Source organism: Podarcis erhardii (genome assembly GCF_964252035.2).
Source record: "Podarcis erhardii genome assembly, chromosome: 8".
In the NCBI taxonomy this organism is placed as follows: domain Eukaryota; kingdom Metazoa; phylum Chordata; class Lepidosauria; order Squamata; family Lacertidae; genus Podarcis; species Podarcis erhardii.
Window position 1 is genome coordinate 43275446 of NC_138499.1, and position 20377 is coordinate 43295822.

The window sequence follows — 20377 nt, forward strand, 5'->3', positions numbered from 1 at the left end:
TAGAAATAACAAATCACATTTATTTGGAAACTCAGCAAGTGCTTCTGATCTCCTTTTCACTGATGAAACCGGTGCAGGAAAGGGGATGGTGGAATATACAATCCCAAGGATTGTGTGCATAGTGCTAAACTGGGATTTATGTGTTATTACCAACATGGCACTAAAATACTACCTTTAAATATATGTGTTGACATCATGAGGTAGCTCCACATGAAAGAGATTTTCTTACTGCTGCAGTGTTGCCTGTTGAACTCCCATATTACTTAGTGAAAGAGGGTTTTCCAAATTCCAACTTCACCTTTGCTAGAAGTAACATGAAAAGGATACCACCAAGAAAGTCACCAGAAAACAATGGCTCCATTGGATCTGGACTTGTACAAGCAGCAGGGTGCTGTGCAGTGAGATTATCCTGCCCCCTCTTCCAGCTCCCATAAAAAGCTGCTTCTGAGGACTGGCACAGGATGTTGTGTGGAGGTCTGTAATAAGGGGAAGGAGGCGTAAAAGCCTTGTTGTGTGAGCCACTTCCTGCTTATACAAGATGGGATCCAAGCCAATCTGTTGATCATGTTGTAAAGTTAGGTTTAACATTAAAACCTCATCATTTTAACAGCCAGACACGCATACCTTTTATGACAACAAAATAATTTCATTATCTATATGTAGTTTCATCATTAAACAAACCTGTTTGGGGAGGAATGATGATGAAGATGGTTTCTTTCAGTGTCAAATTCACTTTTAACAATTGTAAGCTCAACTCAATGTGATCTTAAAAACCAGCTCAAATTTTTATTATCTGCTTACTTATTGTTCCTCAATATCCTGTTGGTTTTCTTTTCAGGAAAATTTATCTCTAATGGAATGTCAGTACGGGGGCGACAAGATTTAGAAATCCAGGGCCCTCGTTTGAATAGCACAAAAGAAGAGAAAACATCTATTAAATATGGACCTGATCGACGTTTAGATCCTATCATTACAGAGGAAATGCCTTTGCTAGAGGTACAGCTAATTATTGACAAATATGTAACAGCTGCTTTTGAAATACATAGGTGTTTCTTCCAGTTTTTCCTTTATTACTCTGTATCAGATTAAACTTGTTAAGTTATAGTGCATAGGGTTGAAATTTGAAGCCCTGTTAAATTTAATTCAAGTGTAAGAGAGTGTTAAAGTATAAAAGAGTGTAAACTGTAAAAGAGCATGATGCATCTTCTTCCCCAGACTTATCGCACTGAAATGTGTATTTTTTCTAAGGTTGGCTGATAACAGCTTTCTGAGAAAAAGAAAAACTATTTTGATTTCTTGTCACTTTCTATGTGGTACTCTTTTCATGTTAATTTTAGTAAAGGTGAAAATGGAATTTGGAAAACCATCTTTACGTGGGCTTGATTCTGCAAAATTTATTTCTATTGATAAATATGGACAAATAAGATAGTCCTGCCTTAATGAACTTTGTCAGTTTGTCAAAATGTGTTCCTATGTTTCTCTTCCAATGCAGGTCTTCTTTATAAATTTTCCTACAGGGCTGCTTTGTGGAGAAATCCGAAAGACATATGTAGAGTTTATGAATGTAGGCAAGTGTCCTCTGACTGGAGTGAAAGTTGTCTCTAAACGGCCAGAATTCTTTACCTTTGGTGGCAGTGGCGCTATTTTAACACCACTAAGCCCTTCAGCATCTGAACACTGTAGCGCTTACAAGACTGTTGTTAAGCATTCTACCTCCCTATATTCGTTGACGTCCTCGGCTGATTCTTCAGACTTTGGGGTTGGAACAGGATGTCAGCCAGAAGTGATAGATGTCCCCCTTCCTGATTCTGTACTGCTCCCTGGAGCTTCAGTACAGCTTCCCATGTGGTTACGTGGTCCAGATGAAGAAGGTGTCCATGAAATAAACTTCTTGTTTTACTATGAAAGTATTAGAAAACACTCAAAAATGTGGTAAGCTTAACTATCTTCCTTACTTCTGAGTTAAGTGGAGTTTTGTTGCGGTGGATCCAGACATGTCCCTCCACAAACAGCAGGATGTCAGCCAGGAATATCTTTCTGCAGAGTGTCCTATTAGCTTATAACAACAGTTTTATTATTGGCTTTATTGTTGAATCCCATTCAATTGGTTATATGCAGACACTTTTGCATGGGCAGAAACCTGTATTCTTCTCATTTATTTAATGTGTAAAGCCAGTATTTCCTTTAAATTACATGTCTGGGTAGGTTACAAAATTTTGGGGTAGAACAGATTCAATACTTAATTAAATTTGTACCATTTTTAGTCAAATGACTGCTTATAGTCTTCAGATTCTGGATGAACCTGAGTATTATCATTGGGTTTAATTCTAAGCACACAGATGAATGTATTACATGGAAAACTGGATTTATTTATTATTTAAATTTTAATGCTGCTTTTCCATATACATATGCTTAAAGTTCCTCACAACAGAACAAAAATGAAAATCATTACAATGTTATAGTAGCAAATGACAAATCATTTCAAAACATAACATGGCAATCCAACAAATAACTCCAGTTACAGATAGGTAGCCGTGTTGGTCTGCCATAGTCAAAACAAAACAAATTCCTTCCAGTAGCACCTTAAAGACCAACTAAGTCAGTTCTTGGTATGAGCTTTCGTGTGCATGCACACTTCTTCAGATACATCTGAAGAAGTGTGCATGCACACGAAAGCTCATACCAAGAACTGACTTAGTTGGTCTTTAAGGTGCTACTGGAAGGAATTTGTTTTGTTTCAACAAATAACTGTTTGATTATATTAAGTTAGCATTTTAAAGTTGTCATAAAGCAAACCCTCAATGAAAACATAAAAATCTGTATATTTTGAAATAAAAGAATTCTATGCACTTATACATTTGGACACCTCTTAAAACACCTCAGCTACATTTGGCATGAGGCCATGGAGTAGGTTTTTGTCTATTTTTGGATACCAGTGGATACCATTTTGTAACAAAATGGCAGACTACACAGTAGTGTACCACATAGAAAAACAATATACAATAAAATAATATAAAATTCAGAATAAGTGTAAATCACAATGATCAACAGCACACACCGCTGGGATCACAGTTCAGGGAAGGCCTCTGTGATTTTTTTAAAAAGTATTAAGCAAGCACCTGAAGCTAAACGGTTATTGCTTGCCTACTATTAGTAGGAAGGGAGTCCAGTAAGGCAGGTGGCATCAGATATGTGGAACTTTTTAGAGTGAATTGAAACTTGATGCAAAGCTCCTTTCAGTGGGCATGTAGATGCATCAGAGCGAATTTCCCCTCATTTTTAATGCAAACCACCTTAATTGTTAGTGAACAATTTCCTGGTGCTGAAGTGCATGTGAGGGAAATACAATGGTGAAATGTTACATATTTTCTCTTTCCAGTCACAGAGTATTGAGACATACTGCCGTTATTTGTACCAGTCGATCACTGACTGTACGAGCTACCGCATATCGAAGCAATGCTCTTGAGGATGAAAAAGGTGATGGCGACAATATGCTAGTGTTTGTGGATGTGGAAAATATCAATACCGTAAGTCTGCTTAGAACTCGGTCCAACAGTGATTGTATTTTTAAATTGAAGCTTGCTGTCCTCAAAGAAAATGTTGGGAGTGTGTAAGATATCCTTAGGTGTGAAAAGAATGCACACACCCCTGCTTGAAGGCAGGATCATAGAACCTTTAAAGGAAGTTGTTGTTCCTTCCCCTGGAGCTTCAGTTTGCTCAGAGCACATTGCTTATCTTTGTCTTCTCTAACTTTGACTTTTTAATATATATTTATAGATATGTGCATAGTCTCTTAAAACTAATTTTCAAAAACTAATTTTACTGGATTGAAAGTTCAGAATTACTTTATTCTGAACCAGGCATAGGCAAACTCGGCCCTCCAGATGTTTTTGAGACTACAGTTCCCACCATCCCTGACCACTGGTCCTGTTAGCTAGGGATGATGGGAATTGTAGTCCCAAACATCTGTAGGGCCGGAGTTTGCCTATGCCTGGTTCAGAATAAAGTAATTTTAGTATCATTCCCTGTTCTATTGAACCTTTGATGATGCAGATGTTTAACTTCTAACAGTATCTAGGGTAGGGTGAATTTAGAAATGTCACTTTGTAGTATTCAGCTTCATTATGCATAATTAAAATAATTGGCCTGTTCTGAACCTCTTCAGACATCATTTTCTCTCTAGGGGTCTAGCTTGGGAGAGATTGGAGTGTGCTTCTGCCAAATTGGCATCCACATCTGTACCTCACTTGGTTTGCTATGGAGGGAAGTGAATGACCAGATTTAAGAGGTTCTGTGCCTTTGTTCCTCTGAGATTAAAATCTCTAGGCAGAGGGTTTAAACTTGCAGTGTTAAGAGAGATCTCCACATTCAAATGAATGCAGGATCTTCCGATTCAGTTGCTTTCTTTCATCCACAACGAAGGGAGTAGAGGAACAAGCTGACAACCTTAAGGCCCACTTCTAAACTCTCTCCAGGCATGAACCTGGCCAGGTGGAGATAATGTGATTAAGCAGGGCTTCGTTTATTTCGTTTTTTCAGTGGACAGATTAAAATAGGTGTGGAAAATGTGAATGATGAAATCTGGAAGATCTTCAGGTGCCACGACTCACTCTCTCTTTTTATATGTAAACTTTACTTGAGTTACTAACTCTTGCAGTGTATTAAATTCTATTGAGCAAATGCAGCCAGAGTTGAATTAGGGACAATTAGGTATCCTTAAAGTATACACCGGCTTAAAGTGCTTCCTGACAGGGCCTTTTATGGCAAGCAGGCCATTGAGATTTGATTTTTCTGTGTGCATGTTTGGCATGTTAGATTGTGTACATATATGTTCCTCACCCCACAATCATAGATTGCTGTCCAGTACTAGTGGGCGAAATTTGATGGAATGTTTCTGGAGGTTTTTTTTGTCCCTACACTGTCCTTTTTCTGTTCTGGAAGCACCATTTTGTGAATTGTCCTGATCTAACCTTTTCAGAAAGATGCATGAATATAAATACTAAATATCTTGAGTAATATCAAGTTATTGAACATTTTCTAATATATGACTTAAATAAATTTTCATCTTTTATCTCTTTTTGGTGCTTGCTTATTAGAGTGAAGCTGGTGTAAAAGAATTTCACATAGTACAAGTATCTAGTAACAGCAAGAACTGGAAATTACAGGAATCCATAAATCTGTCTGAAGACAAAGGTTTGTGAATTGTAGAAGTAGATATGGTAGTTCAAATTCTGTTTTAGGCTTGGATGTTTAGGCTTGGATCCTAAGAACTGCAAGTTCAGCTCATCAAATGGAACTTTCCTGCTTCCTTTTGACTGCAGCTCCCTGCACCCCCAAAAACTGTTCCTAAGGGTCTGTAGGACATTATTTAATGTGTGTGTGGGGGGGAGGAAACAGTAGTTGTGCCTGGGAAGTGGTGGGAAAGTTCTGGGCTAGAAAAGTTCTGGACCAGAAATTGTAACATGTCACAAGTAAAAGATTTAGAAGCACAAGAAGAATTTTTGTTAAGTACTTGAATAATAATAATAGTATTACCCTAAAACACACACACACACACACACACACACACACACACACACACACACTTTTGTGATTATGCTGCTGTGTGTAAAATATGTGAGCTTAGCAGTTATGATGTTAAAGTGTAAACTTACATGACATGAGAAGCAATCCATATTTGGTCATTCCTTCTAGCAGATATTAAGCTGGCTAACAGAGAGAAAGGAAAATTGTGCTTGAAAGCAGTAAGATGCAAGCATTCAGTAGGTAAGTATTCAGTTTTTTGGAGTATAATATTTCTATAATTAAATCTTCATTCATTTTTATGGGCTAACATTTTTCTCCCTTTTCATTTGTAGAAAAGTATACATTTGCAGATATCGTTTTTGGAAGTGAACAGGTATACATGTCATTTTTTAAATGCATTTATACATTGGTGTAATATAACCACATGAACAAAGCATTTATTCCAATATATGATCTTGGGTGATGGAAAAATAAACCTTGCTAAATCTAAAACACAGAAAAGTCAATGGTCCAAGTACCCATGTACTGAATAATAAAAGTAAAAATAAAGTATTGATATGTTTTATGTAGTTACTCACAAAGTTCAGGAGCGCTAATGTGCCTAAAGGCATTTTAAAAACCTGTGATAATTACTCACGTACAGTCACAGTCTCTCTTCCACATTGTATATACAGTTTTAGACATAAGCAGAATATGACCACAATCAATATGCACGTCTGAATATTTCTTTATTCAGAACAACTCTGCTGAACTGAACTGCTTTTTAAAAGTGAAGTGTGCGAGTGCACAATTACAAGCATACAGTGGTACCATTTGCCTTTTTAAATGAAATTCTTGCAGTAAATCCCCAGACTTTTGGAACTGGAGGAACATGATGAACCATTTGGGGTTTCTGTGGAATTACAATTTGAGAGGCAACCTCTGAATGCACATCACTCTTGGATTACAGTTTATAGTGTGTTTTTTAAACAAATGTTTTACTGGCTATTTCTGAAGAACAACACCTCTGTTCCGTTTTTTCATAGATAATCAGTTCAACCAGTCCATGTGCAGATTTCTTTTTCCGAAGCTTATATTCTGACTTAAAAAGAACTCGATCACAGCAAAGTGTGCACACATCACAAGGAGCTGCAAAACCGTCTCCTGACAATGCTGTCAGACTAATACAGAAGTGCAGTGAGGTGGATTTGAACATCATTGTACTTTGGAAAGTATGTATAAAATATAAAATATTTCCACAGATAAGCAAAACAGTACAACCTAAGCGTACAAAACAGTAGAGATGCTGCTTAATATTATTGACTGACACAGACCTAGGAGACTAGGCCCGTTTTAAAATACTTCCTAAAGGATAGCATTACCAGCCCCTGGTGAATGTGTCTGGAGATGAAGTTCCACAATTGGACTGCATCAGAGAACATCCTGTTTCCAGTAACCGCCCACTTAACTACATGTTTTAAAATATGTCATTTTAAGGGTTCTTTATAAATTTGTTTAATAACCAAATAAAAGTATTGGTATGGCTATACTCTGTTAACACTACTCAACAATATATTTTACAGTAGATCTATAACAGGTTATTATTTTAACCATATTTGTGTCCATTCTTAGCTGTCAGTATTTGGAAAATTCCTGTTACAACTTACACCTTACAATTTCATTTATGTTGTGATCTTTTTCAACCTTTTTCTCAAACAGGCATATGTGGTGGAGGATAACAAGCAACTCATTTTGGAAGGACAGCATCATGTTGTGCTTCATACAGTAGGGAAGGAGGCATTTTCTTTCCCTCAAAAGCAGGTATCATGGAAGAATTACTTTTTTGTTTTTAAGAAAAGGAAAGGTTTGGTTTTTTACATACAAGCTTTATTGCAGTCCATAGACCCCAAAATACACAGTACAACAATAGTATATATCAACAGTTATTAAGGTGTAAAATCGGCCTTGCTAGCATTTTAATAGATGAACTTTGAGAAATATTTGGGAGGAGGAAATCTCCTTGACCAGATGGATCTCAGGCAGAATTCTATAACATAGTATATATTAGAAGTTCAATTATTAAGAACACAATGAATGTAGGAGTACTGAGATACTGCCAAACGCTTGGAATGAAGGTTGGACTAGAGTGCTGCATGGGGGGGATGTGAAGATGGGCTATTGTATCAACCTGTTTTCTTGAAGCATGTCTAAATAAAAGTTATTTTGAGTCAAGTGCAAACATAATCACTTCCTTCCACCTATAGATCATGACTCAACCTCAGAAAATGTTTCCTCCCTGGTGCACATATTAATCACGATTAAGGCCAGCCAGGATTTCCCTTAGCAAAATATCTTTAACTAACTTTAATTAGCATATTTGTACATGGTGGAATATATTATCTTGCTCTTATACCTTTGTTTTTTTAGGGTTTTAAAAAAATACTCGGGAATTCTGACTGGGAAGACTTGGAACAGGTATGGGAATCCAGGGGAAAGATACATTTCTATAGTGCTGTATGGTCACCATTTCTGTTATCTGTTTTAATAACCTGCTGTTACCACATCCTCCCTCCTCACCAAACAAGCTGGGTGTCACCACAAATAGCTTGATCTCTGCTTTTGACTTCCTTGCCTTTGAATAAATTCTTGGGAGGCTTGACACTCACACTGCTCTTAAAATTCTATTCTCCATGTAGGAAATTTATATATGCTCTTTTCCCATCCCTTCCCCAATTTGTGCATAAAGTGATGTAGAGAATGACCCTACACCAGATTAATAAGAATTGAGTTCTTTCATGAGTAAAAGTATTTGGGGTTAGGTTGTTCTTTTGCTTAACTATAGTGTCATTTCCCCCCACAAAGCTTAACTATCGGTAGCCTGTGCAATTCTTTAAGAGGCAGTGTAACACAGGCGATAATCTGTCCCAGTGAACAGTAGAGGTGCCATATTCTCCACTATCTGCAACTTCCAGGTTAACCTCAAAGGCACATAAAGTGCCTATCAGTAATTTTCTCTGGAGGTTACTAGCACATGAACAACAGTACTCAAGCTGTCCCAGTCCAAAAATGGGTCATAGATGCCTTACCATCCCAAGCTGGTAAAAAGCACTTGTAGCCACTGAAACCACCTGGGCCTTCATTCACAAGGTGACACTGAAAAGACAAAGTTATTAGGTGTTTTGAGTCCAGGAAGTATGAAGAGAGCCCATAATGGACACGGTTGCAGTCCTCTGGAAGGAACAAGTTTGGAGCTTGTGGGGTAGTCCTGGATCCAGTGCCATCACTTGAGGCCCAGGTGGTCTCAGTGGTGAGGAGTGCCCATTTCCAGCCCTGCCTGTTTTGCCTGCTGTGGCTCATTTTGGACAGAGATAGTTTGGCCATGATACTCTATGCTTCCAGATTGGATGATTATTGCAATGTTTCCTATTCAGGGAAGCGCTTGTAGATAACTTGGAAACTTCAACTGGTCCAAAAAGCAGTGGGTAGGGTTGCCTTTAGAACTCACCTTGGACTACTGCAATGCGCTCTACGTGGGGCTACCTTTGAAGGTGACCCGGAAACGGCAATTAATCGAGAATGCAGCAGCTAGACTGGTGACTGGGAGTGGCCGCCGGTACCACATAACACTGGTCCTGAGAGATCTGCATTGGTTCCCAGTACGTTTCTGAGCCCAATTCAAAGTGTTGGTGCTGACCTTTAAAGCTCTAAACAGCCTTGGCCCAGTATACCTGAAGGAGCATCTCCACCTTCATCGTTCAGCCCGGACACTGAGATCCAGTGCCGAGGGCCTTCTGGCAGTTCCCTCATTGCGAGAAGTGAGGTTACAGGGAACCAGACAAAGGGCCTTCTCGGTAGTGGCGCCCACCCTGTGGAACACCCTCCCTTCAGATGTGAAGGAAATAAGCAGCTATCCTATCTTTAAAAGACATCTGAAGGCAGCCCTGTTTAGGGAAGTTTTTAATATTTAATGCTGTATTGTTTTTAACACTCGATTGGGAGCCGCCCAGAGTGGCTGGGGAAACTCAGCCAGATGGGCGGGGTATAAATAAATTATTATTATTATTATTATTATTATTATTATTATTATTATTATTATCATTATCATCATAATCATCTAACCACTTTTCTTAAGCATACACATTGCCACTTTGTTTCTGGGTCCAATTCAAGTTGCTCATGCTAGTGTTTAAAGCCCTAATTGACTTAGGCTCCAAATAACTGAAAGATTGCCTCCTTCCCTATGGTTCCTCTTGGGTGTTAAGATCAGCAGAGGGGGCCCTCTTGGTTGCTCCATCTCCTGCAGAAGTTTGATCGTATTGGACATTTCTTCTGCATTTGTTTTAAAGAAAGAATCAATGAACAGTTTTTTTGCTCTTACATGATTTGAATAAAATCTCTTATGTATTTCTCACATGCGGGATTGAGTTCTTCTTGATTTTATACGACTTTGCTTATTTAACACTTGTATTCCAGGAGTCATCAGAGATAGGGCTCTTCAATTTTTTCCGGCCAGAAAACACACCGGTACCTGCTAGGCCATCTCTGGATCAGTTTTCCAGCCTTATTAAAACTAGTCTTCATTATCCAGAAACCTATAACCACCCATTTCATCAAAAAAGGTTTGAATGCTTCTTTGTTCTAATTTAAGGAATATAGATATTGTTGAATGTGATGCAAGTAGTCTTCAGTGGAAGAACTATGCAGTGCAACACTGAACTACAAAGAACGAAAAGAAATGACCATTGTAATAGTTAGCCTTTAATTTTAATAGTTATTTAAAATTTAAAGGCTATTTTTCATCACTGTTAAATAATATCACAAAGGCCTCTTTTGAAGCGGAGTATTTGGGAGGGATCTTGAGTATGGGAAGCTGGTGTAACTCTTTTTTGCTGACATAAATTCTGCTGGGTTGCTAGGTCCCATGATCAAGCTGAATGGTGTAAGGATCCACAATAAGTCGACCCTGCCTGGTCCTGCCCCCACCGCTCCCCCAGGATGCCCATTTTCAGGACTTATACTGGTGTAAATTCTATTGGTCCTTCTGGCTAAGCTGAAGATCCACCACATCCTAACTAACTCATTGAATTAGATCTGGGGTTAGACTTCCATCCTTTGCATTCTCAAATTTTGAATAAATTCAAGACCTGAAAGAACCATGGGAGTTTCTCATGCTAAATATCATTTTTTTTAATCAAAACTAAGACATAAACAACATAAACTAAGAACAACCTCATTCAAAATGTTGCCTTCTCTTATTGTGTTTTAACACCCCATGTAAGGTGGGGGTGGAGATATGGTCATGTGTCTAGTTCAGCAAAGAAGGGTACAGCAGCCTCTGCTTCAGAGTGCTGCATTCTCTTTGGTTAAACACTTGTTTCTAGCCTCATGTTGTCACTTTGCATTTGAACCCAGAAAGGAGAATGGAGGCTGTTGCAGAGCAGCTTCATTATAATTTCCCATCTAGCTGAAGAATAATTATTCCTTTCTTTATTAAGAATTGTGGATAAGTCAAAAGTAGCCCCACATGTTGATAGGTTGCCTGAGCATTTTGGCACAAGAGCATAATGTGCTATAGATAATTCTGCCATCAGTGGACAATCCCTGCTCCAGAGACCTTGAAATTGAAAGATGTTTGTGAACAAACACAGGTAACATAGCTAAGATGGTGATTTATTTTGGAATTATAACTGAAGGGTTTGGCCTCTGGCTGATTTTAAGTGAACAGAAGTCTTTTTCATTCTTGTTAATAAAGGTGCATATTGTGTTGTGTAGTTGTGTTTTCCAAAGTCAGAAGTATCAGGACAAAGCTTCTAATGAGACTTTTCTTTTGTAGCCTTTGTATAGTACCAGTCACTCTTCTACTTTCAAATTGCTCTCAGGCCGATGTTGATGTGATCATTGACTTGCGACATAAAACAACAAGGTAATATTCTAAAGCTAAATTTGATGTTAATGAAGCAAATCAAATTTAGATATTCACCTCTAGACAACATATCTTAATTAAAAGGGAAACCTCCTCTCTGTGTATGAACCACTTACTTCAATCTAAAGGTTTATTGAAGGCAGTGGAAAAGTTACAAATGATGAAGGAGAAATGTTATCTAAAATTTCAGCTCAACAGTTTCAAATCTCTACTCACTTGCAAAGCTTCCTGGGTGATATTGTTGCAAGCAGTATCTTTCAGCCAGTATCTCTCATCACAAACTTAGGATAAAAAGAGTTGGGAATCATGTTTGCAGCCCAGACCTTGGAGCGGGGGGCGGCGGATAACAGTGTAATAAATTAGTAAGTAACTAAGTACTTCACATGTTTTTCCAATTTATAATTTTGTGTTATGTAGGAGTGATTCAGAGGATTCCTTGTTAGATCCTACTCTGAAATATTATTGTGAGGAAAGTCAATCCAGTTTGTTGACTCTGACATTCATACTCTTTTGAGGGAGATGTGTCTGGTTTTACTCCTCATATTATTTCCTTTGGTTCTCTAACATGCGCACACACATGCACACACACAGTGACACCAGTACAGTTCCAGAATGTGTTTCCACATATTGGACACTGTTGATGTTTCAGGACTTAGCAATTATAAATGTGTACTGTTGCAAAATTCAACCACAAAACTGGGAAAGCACCACTGGCAGGAAAAGGGGAGGAGGGAACTCCCAAGTGCTTAAAATGAGATTTATTCCAAGCCCAACACATATTGGACTAAATCTTTGCTTGGAGGGTCTCTTGCATTTAAGAATTGCTGCTAAAACATGTCTCTGAGTAAGAATTTGTTCTGAAACATGTTGGGCATAAATATTATTTCATGCACCTAAACTTCCCTCCCTACTTTTTTCCCCTTGCCAAATTCATAGCATAAAAGAAAAAACCTTGTGCGTTGTTTGTAGTATAGATGACAACCAATTACGCGATTGTGCATGTGTGCACAGCACTGAACCTGAAAGTGGCAGAAAACATCACAGAAAAGGGGGGCAGGGCACACTTATACGTGCTCTGCTGGTGCACGCAGGGGCCAGGAACGGAAACCCCCCCCATTAAATGGTTGTTGACTGTAATGCTCCTTGAATTGAGTAAGGAAATACATGTTCTCCTTGAGTTCTTGGTGGTCTTAGATACCATTGACCACAGTATCCTTTTGGGAAGGCTTGGGAAGGTGGGATTTGGGGCAATGTACTTCTTCTCCTACCTCCCAGGCCATTTCCAGAAAGTAGTTGGAGTGGGGGGCACGGCTCAACACCATTGGAGTTTCCCTGTGGTGTCCTGCAGGGTTCACCCTTGTCCCCCATGATATTTCACAACTCTCTGTAGCCACTGGGGGCTGTCATAAGGAGATATGAAGTGAAGTGTCACCAGTATGCAGGTGATACCCAACTCTATAGTTATGTTCCAACTGAATTGGGAGAGGGGGCTGAAGTCCAAGACTGGTGCTTGGAGGCAGTGATGGGCTGGATGTTGGCCAACAAATGAAAACTACTGATGTGTTCAAGTTCTCACGTTTAGGAGGTGGAACTAGATGGGGCTGTATTTCCCTTGAAATAGCAGGTTTGTAGGGTGGGGGTGGGGATGCGGGTGGCGCTGTGGGTAAAAGCCTCAGCGCCTAGGGCTTGCCGATCGAAAGGTCGGCGGTTCGAATCCCCGCGGTGGGGTGCGCTCCCGCTGCTCAGTCCCAGCGCCTGCCAACCTAGCAGTTCGAAAGCACCCCCGGGTGCAAGTAGATAAATAGGGACCGCTTACTGGCGGGAAGGTAAACGGCGTTTCCGTGTGCTGCGCTGGCTCGCCAGATGCAGTTTTGTCATGCTGGCCACGTGACCCGGAAGTGTCTCCGGACAGTGCTGGCCCCCGGCCTCTTGAGTGAGATGGGCGCACCAACCCCAGAGTCTGTCAAGACTGAACCGCACGGGCAGGGGTACCTTTACCTTTACCTAGGGTGGGGGTATCCAGCGTCATCACTGGAAACTTAGGTAGCTAGGAATGTCTATTTCCATCTCCAGCGAGTTCATGAAATACAACACCTTTTGGACAGAAATGACTTGGCCGTGCTACTCCACGCTCTGGTAACTTCCAGACTAGATTATTGCCATTCGCTCTATGTGGGACTACTCTTAAAAACTACTCGGAAATTTCAGTGTTGCTTTTTAAACTTCTGTAACCTGCCCTGGAACCTTGTGGTGAAAGGTGGGTAAGAATTGAAATAGTAGTAATAGGCTGCAAACTTTGGAATGCATTAAACTGAAATTCCTTGTGGTGTGGGTAAATAAGCAAAAAGCTAGTATAAATATAACTGGTTTTATTATATCCCAGTATGCTTTGATTAAATTATTGAATCACTGTCACTTTGGCTAAGTTACTCATAGGTTTATACTAACACTTTGGGGCATGAACCGAAGAATATGACATGTTTTCTCTTTTCCAGTCCAGAAACACTTGAAATCCATGGTTCATTTACTTGGCTTGGGCAAACACAATACAAGCTTCAGCTGAAAAGCCAGGAAGTATCCAGCCTGCAGTTAAAGGCCTGTTTCGTCCACACAGGAGTTTATAATCTTGGAACCCCACGAGTTTTTGCCAAGCTTTCGGACCAGGTTACTTTGTTTGAAACAAGTCAGCAGAACTCGATGCCAGCACTGATCATCATTGGCAATGTTTGACTTGCTGCAGGTTTATTTAAAACCAAAAAGAAAAGAAGTGTTTTGAGTACTGTTACTTACTTCATTACTTTTAACCTGCAGCCTTGGCATATGAACTGTTAAAATAGTGTAGATAAAATTCCAAACTATTACAAGTACTTGTCTCCTTCTGTTTCATAATGCCTGGTACATTAGACTTGACAGAACATTTATTTTTAAAAAAGTATTCCATTAATTAAGTGGAAATACACAACATTACTGGTGATATCCAATGTTAGTCATGCTCAGAACAAACCCAATGAAATCAATTGACTTAATTTCTGTGGGTCTACTCCATGTAACTTAATTGGGTATCATCCTCCTCGTAACAGAATTGGAAACTCCTATATACCTTAGACCCTGTCAAATGCAGCCATACTGCTGTTAAAACCTGTGTTAATATTTGTGGCTGCATTAGGAAGCAATTTAGGGCACAGACCCCTGCTGGCATTTTTATTTGTTTGTTTGTTCATGAACCATCTTTTCATAACATTTCTGTGAAGTTCAGTAAGATACAAAAATAAATCCTACCCAGTTTTTCATTTTCCACTACTAAAAAAAGTGAAATTGGGATTTCTTTCATATTCTGATAGCCAGTCCTCTTTGCAAACTGCATATAACTCCACTTAATATCCTTTAAAAACAGAAAATCCCAGTTTAGATATGTTCTCATTCATCTCAGTACAAAATGCACTATTTCACAACCATTAAAGTTTGTCATGTAAACACATCCACTTTATTATGTAACTATAACAATTCAGATGATCTGTTTAAATTACCAGTTAATTAAGCTTTTCGAGAAATGTATTATATTTATAACAAATGTGCTGTAAATAGAATAAAATGTGCACCATATTCACTGTATTGATTTATTTCATAATGTTTCTGAAATGATGACAGAAATTAAGTAGATTCCTGTTAATGGTTTGTTCTGGACCGTTGTCTTGCCTCAGTAATGAAGCAGATGAGAGCCAAGAAATTGAAGCTCAGTCCAGATCAAGATTGAGACACAAGACACTGTTAGTAGGCGGTACCTTAGACCAGATGGATGGGAGGTGGCTAGCTCTTGATGGGGTAACACTCCCTCTGGAGGAATGGGTATGTAGTTTGGGGGTCCTTCTGGATCCACTGCTGTTGCTTGAGGTGCAGGTGGCCTCGGTGGTGCGGAGTGCCTTCCATCAGCTTTGTCTGGTGGCCCAGCTGCACCAGGATCTGGACACAAATAGCCTAACTTCTATATTCTTTGTTCTGGTAACCTCTAGGTTACATTACTGCTTCACATAATATGTGGGGCTGCCTCTGAAGAATGTTTGGCAGCCTCAACTAGTGCAGAATTTGGCAGCCAGGTTGTTCACCAGGACAAGACGGTTTAAGCATATAACACTGATTCTAGTCCAACTGCACTGACTGCAAGTTTCTGGGCGCAATTAAAAATTCTGGTTTTTGACCTATAAAGCCTTAAATGGTTCAGGACTGCAGTACCTCAAGGACCACCTTTCCCCATATGACCTGGACCCCGTGATCATCATAGAGGCCTTCACTAGAGTTCTAGAGGGCAACATGAGAACATCCCTTTTCTGTGGTGGCTGCCTGATCTCCCCAGGGAGGCTTGCCTTGCACTTTTACTGCATATCTTTTAAGTGCCAGGTGAAAATGTTTCTCTAACCAGGCCTTTGGCTGATTACACATTCTGTAGGCTTTTAAGTGTGTTTGTGGGATGGGGTGTTACTGGTTTCTTTGGGTCTTTTTATGTATTTTGTGTTTTCATTTTGTATATGTTGTGAATCACCCTGTGATCTTTGGATGAAGGGCAGCACACAAGTTTAATAAATAATAATAAGTTAAGTGAAACAGAGTTGTAGGTTTGGGGTTTGAAGTGGGGAGCCCCAGTTCTGTGTATCCTCAGATTGACAGTTCACCCATGTAGGACCACCCCCAGCCAAAAAGGATTCTGCAAAGAGGTTCGCAAGTTGGCTGGAGACAAATTAGGAGCAGCTAAAGCACTCCAATGTGAAGCTGGTTTGACAAACAACCCATCAAACAAGAACAGGATGATTATGCATTTTGGATAATGTATGATCATGGATTAAAATCTCAGCACAGGAAATGCAGCAGGTGCACAATAAACGGGAATGTGAACAACACCTGGGCAACAATTCCTTCTCCACCAGGGAAGCAAAGCAAAACAAAACAAAACAACAAAACACCCCTTTCAAAATGAGCCAGAAGTACTGTCACACAAATCAGGCATTCCTTTCTCTGTTTGAGTCTAGAGGAAAATCAGAGTAACACACACACCAAAACACTGCTTCAAAGTGAACCAGAAACTACCTTCGACAGTGTCTCAAGAAGGGACTTTCAGGATTAGTTTGAAGCCAGTTTTGAGTCTTCAATGCAGGTGTAACTATGTTTCTCTAAGGCACTTGAGAATCAGAGTTCTGACTTTGTGAGCTGCAGTGTACTGCTGATCCAGGATGTCATGAACACATCTGCCCCAAGTATAGAAACAGCGTGGGTTTGGAAGCAGTCGGACAGCTGTGAGCAGTTTCCCTCCCCCTCCACCTGACACAGAATGGAATGTAGATAACGTGTCAGGAGAGAGTGGGAGGGAGAGAAATCAGCCCGCTCAAGCAAGCAATCCCTTGAGCCCAAGGAGTAGATGTATGAGAAAGGTAATAGGTTCAGCATATTCTGCAGAACCAGGAAGCACTCCTTAGAAGGGCCGGCATGGACGCTTGGTTAGATGTCCGAGACTAATTGTTTGTATTGCAATAAATCTTCAAGTTAATTACAACTTGTGTGTTGTGTTATCAAGACGGCAGCCGCACACACACAGAGAGAGCACTCCCTTATCTCCAATATAAATATTCTATCTAAATCTAATCCAATATTTTTCTCCCCAATTTTTCAAATTACTGAGAAGTTTGCACTTTTTAAAAATAGTGGGGCAAGAAGAGAGTAACATGGGCTGCTTGCTTAGTATTTCAGCCTTCAAGGCAGCATACCGTGTAGCATCAGAGTGCATTAGAGAGCTTTCCCCCCAAATCCAAAGCCCATGTGACAACTGTTTCCACCCACACTGAAAAACAACCAAAACCACCACACACACACATACACAAACCTAACACCGGTTACTGCCTATGAAGCACTATTCTGCTCATATTTGGATAGTGCAGAAAGAAAAAGGAAATGTGAAAAAGTTTTCTTGAGTCTGTGCCCCCCCCCCCGTTCCCCCTCCTTGCATGGATGCTTAAGACGCTGTGGAAACAACAGTGCATTACTCTCTCCCACTGTGGATTTGGAGCTGTGAGTTTGCTCAGTGCAGGTACTCATATTGCTAAAGTCAGAGAACCATCCACAAAGCACTTTCTTTTGACAACTTGTATTTATTAAAACTCATACATTTTTAAACCATCCCTTATCCATAAATACTGGTTTGCAAACCAAATGGTATTTCTTTTCAGTGCTGTTGAGAATTAACCTACCCCTCCTCAGAGCATGACATTACAGGACTAAAATATTACGCCCAAACTGTTTTCATTCTTGCATTTTCCTTCATTAATTTAGGAAAGTAGTATACCATCAAAATAGAGCCAAATATGAGAACCAGAAAACTAATAAGTGTTTTACCAACATTGATCTGAGACTTTGGGAGGGCGCCATGTACATACACACTGAAAACCGTTGTTAGGTCACAGTAGCTATATTGTGTATCTACAACAATGGCTTTGAAGACATATATGCCATTGTACTGTGGAAATAATATTCTGTTCTTCTCATTCCTGTTTAGAACATGATACGGCCTGGAAGCTGATGGCAAAGGCCCATTTTCGTGGGAAATTTTACAATTTTCATAAAGCAATCTGTTCCACATATCACTTGGCTCTCTTCCAGGATCCTCTGCCATTATAGTGATCCAGTTCTGCGCTGCTGTCCTACACTCAGCTTCTACTTCATTCAGGAGATAATCATAATTATGCATGCCATGTATTTCATACAGTACAAAATCAGCAGAAACATATTCTATGAATTCATCATTGTCCCACAGCTCAAGAACAGGGAGCCATGGGCTGTCATAGTACAACAGAATAGGACATCTCCAAAGATCATAACGATAGGTAATGTTAAGGTTTGGCTGTGACAATTTTTTTCTGCCAAGGAACTGTGGGTCATATACCTTTCGATCAATTGAATAAACAAAATTATTCTGCAGTACAATATCCTGAAAGAGACCTCTGTTGCATGCTGTTGTACTCTCAGCAATTTTGATATGTTTCTTAGGTGAACAGCCCACTACAATAAGGGCTGTCATTGGATGCATGTCAATACAGAATATGGCTTTGTTGTAGATATCCACCGTGACGGTGGATATCCTGCTTGAGTAAATAGTATCCTGAAACTCGAGTTGAGACATGCCCGAGAAAGCCTGTTGAAGCAGCCTAATATGTAGCCTGTATTTAGTGTTTCCATCAAAGGTAAAGCCATCCTGATCAATTTGTGCTTGAAATGCCAGCGCATGGGGATTGCTCACAGTGACATATGGATAGGTCCCAGTGCCCGGCTTGGGCACAAATGTGACATTAAAATTAAGTTCCTGCTTCATATCAATATAATATATTTTGTTATGGAAATCACCACTGAGGATCTCTACAGGACAGGGCTGCAGCGGTGGCCGTAAAGTCATGAGTGTGTCCTGTATGTTAATAATGCATTTCTGAAAATGATACAATGCAGAATCCGTGCTCGGAATAGGACTGACAAAATAAAGCACCCCAATATTCTCAAACATCATCGCCTCACAAGGGTCAGTGGGTTTGCCCTTGGTTTTATCACCAATGTATACCATCTGTGTTGATTCCATGTCCAGGGTTCCATAGAAAAGTTTCTGGCTCTTGGTGAGGGCTGCAATCTCATTTCTGTTGGCAGCAACATTACAAAGGCCATGCGAAGGTAATGTCACATTAACATATTTATCAGTGGGATGCACTGTTATCAGAGCGACATTCAGGCCGTGGTTGAAAGAGAACACGAAAGTGTCTTTTGTCCAAAGGAGAATAAAACCTCTCAGGCCAGGGGGAATTATGCCAATAACAGATTCATCTGCATAGAGTTTCATGTCGAATTTTGCACCTTGTTCTTGATGGGCTAAGTTCATATCTGTATATGTAAAATAAGCTTCCCCATCACCATCTGTTTTATTGAGGATAACTCCAAGTTGTGCCAAGGAAACAAAGTTGTAGATACCAATCAGTGCATTTTCGTAACTGGAAGGGCTTGTTTTTACAAATCTGTATCCCCCATCTTTGGAGGTGAAGACATCAGTGGATTCAGCAGGCTTTCCAGTTGTATAAGCCACAATGAAATTGCTGGTATCGTAACAATTGATGTCCTTCAAAGAATAACAGCAGTCCATGTTTGTGATATCTGTAACGGGGCTATCGATGCCAGTTGACACTTTCCAGGTTTTCCATGTGCTATAGAAATACAAATAGACCTTTCCATTTATTACGAAAAGCGCTCGATTGCTTTGCACAAAAAGAGCACTAGTGACTTCAGCTGGTGGGCTTTTTATTATAGCTGGAATGGTCAATGGCAAAAGACTGCTCTGAAAATTATCTTGGCTGAGGAAAACCTTTTCCCCAAGATATATGGCTGGAGGAGTCTGTCCTCCAAAGTAGAATGCCTCACATGGGTGTGGTATTAGACGAGGGTCCTTATATTTGTATGAGAGAACAGTGCCGTGTGATACCATACTTGAATTGAAGGAGATGCTTGATATAATCAGTAGTTCATGAGTGCATGGCCAAGAATCACCCCTATCCAGACACAGCAAAAAAATAACTAATATGATTACAGAACTGCTTGGCTTCCGCATTGCTGATTTCTGAATTATTCTCTTAAGCCAACCCCATAATGCATGAACAGATGTGTTCAGTGTGAATGCTGTTAGCTGTAGTGTTTTCAAACGTCTGCTTTGTTCCAGATTCTAATTCAGTTATTCTGAATTCCAAGTGGCAGTTGGCTGTTAGATGGGATGGGGTACCTGAGGAGATTTCACATGATGCTTATTATAGCTTCTGTGCTGTCTTGTTCCTGAATAAAAGATGATAAAATGGATTCTTTTAACCAGGAAACAGTGAAACCCCACTCTCTTTCTCTACACCCACAAGCATGTGCATGCAAAATATCACATCCACTCCC

General features: G+C 39.8%; 2 protein-coding genes across 8 annotated transcripts in view; one reads left to right on the top strand and one right to left on the bottom strand.

Moving 5' to 3' along the window:
* TRAPPC8 (trafficking protein particle complex subunit 8) overlaps positions 1 to 15031 on the top strand; it is a 51081-nt gene extending 36050 nt beyond the window's left edge. For 4 of the 7 annotated variants that reach the window (XM_081873603.1, XM_081873605.1, XM_081873607.1 and 1 more), the window contains 12 exons: positions 839 to 996; positions 1493 to 1932; positions 3380 to 3527; positions 5097 to 5193; positions 5695 to 5766; positions 5859 to 5899; positions 6552 to 6737; positions 7225 to 7326; positions 7933 to 7980; positions 9979 to 10124; positions 11339 to 11428; positions 13924 to 15031. In XM_081873603.1, coding sequence (XP_081729729.1) covers positions 839 to 996; positions 1493 to 1932; positions 3380 to 3527; positions 5097 to 5193; positions 5695 to 5766; positions 5859 to 5899; positions 6552 to 6737; positions 7225 to 7326; positions 7933 to 7980; positions 9979 to 10124; positions 11339 to 11428; positions 13924 to 14158 — 1763 coding nt within the window. In that variant the 3' untranslated portion in view covers positions 14159 to 15031. The remainder of the gene's footprint in view (positions 1 to 838; positions 997 to 1492; positions 1933 to 3379; positions 3528 to 5096; positions 5194 to 5694; positions 5767 to 5858; positions 5900 to 6551; positions 6738 to 7224; positions 7327 to 7932; positions 7981 to 9978; positions 10125 to 11338; positions 11429 to 13923) is intronic. The other 3 variants (XM_081873604.1, XM_081873606.1, XM_081873609.1) reach the window with 1 other exon arrangement.
* Positions 15032 to 17542: 2511 nt separating this feature from the next.
* CATSPERD (cation channel sperm associated auxiliary subunit delta) lies at positions 17543 to 20155 on the bottom strand. The gene has a single exon (XM_081873682.1). It carries the CDS (start codon positions 20049 to 20051, stop codon positions 17697 to 17699), a length of 2355 nt encoding a protein of 784 aa, XP_081729808.1. The 5' UTR covers positions 20052 to 20155; the 3' UTR covers positions 17543 to 17696.
* Positions 20156 to 20377: the final 222 nt, after the last annotated feature.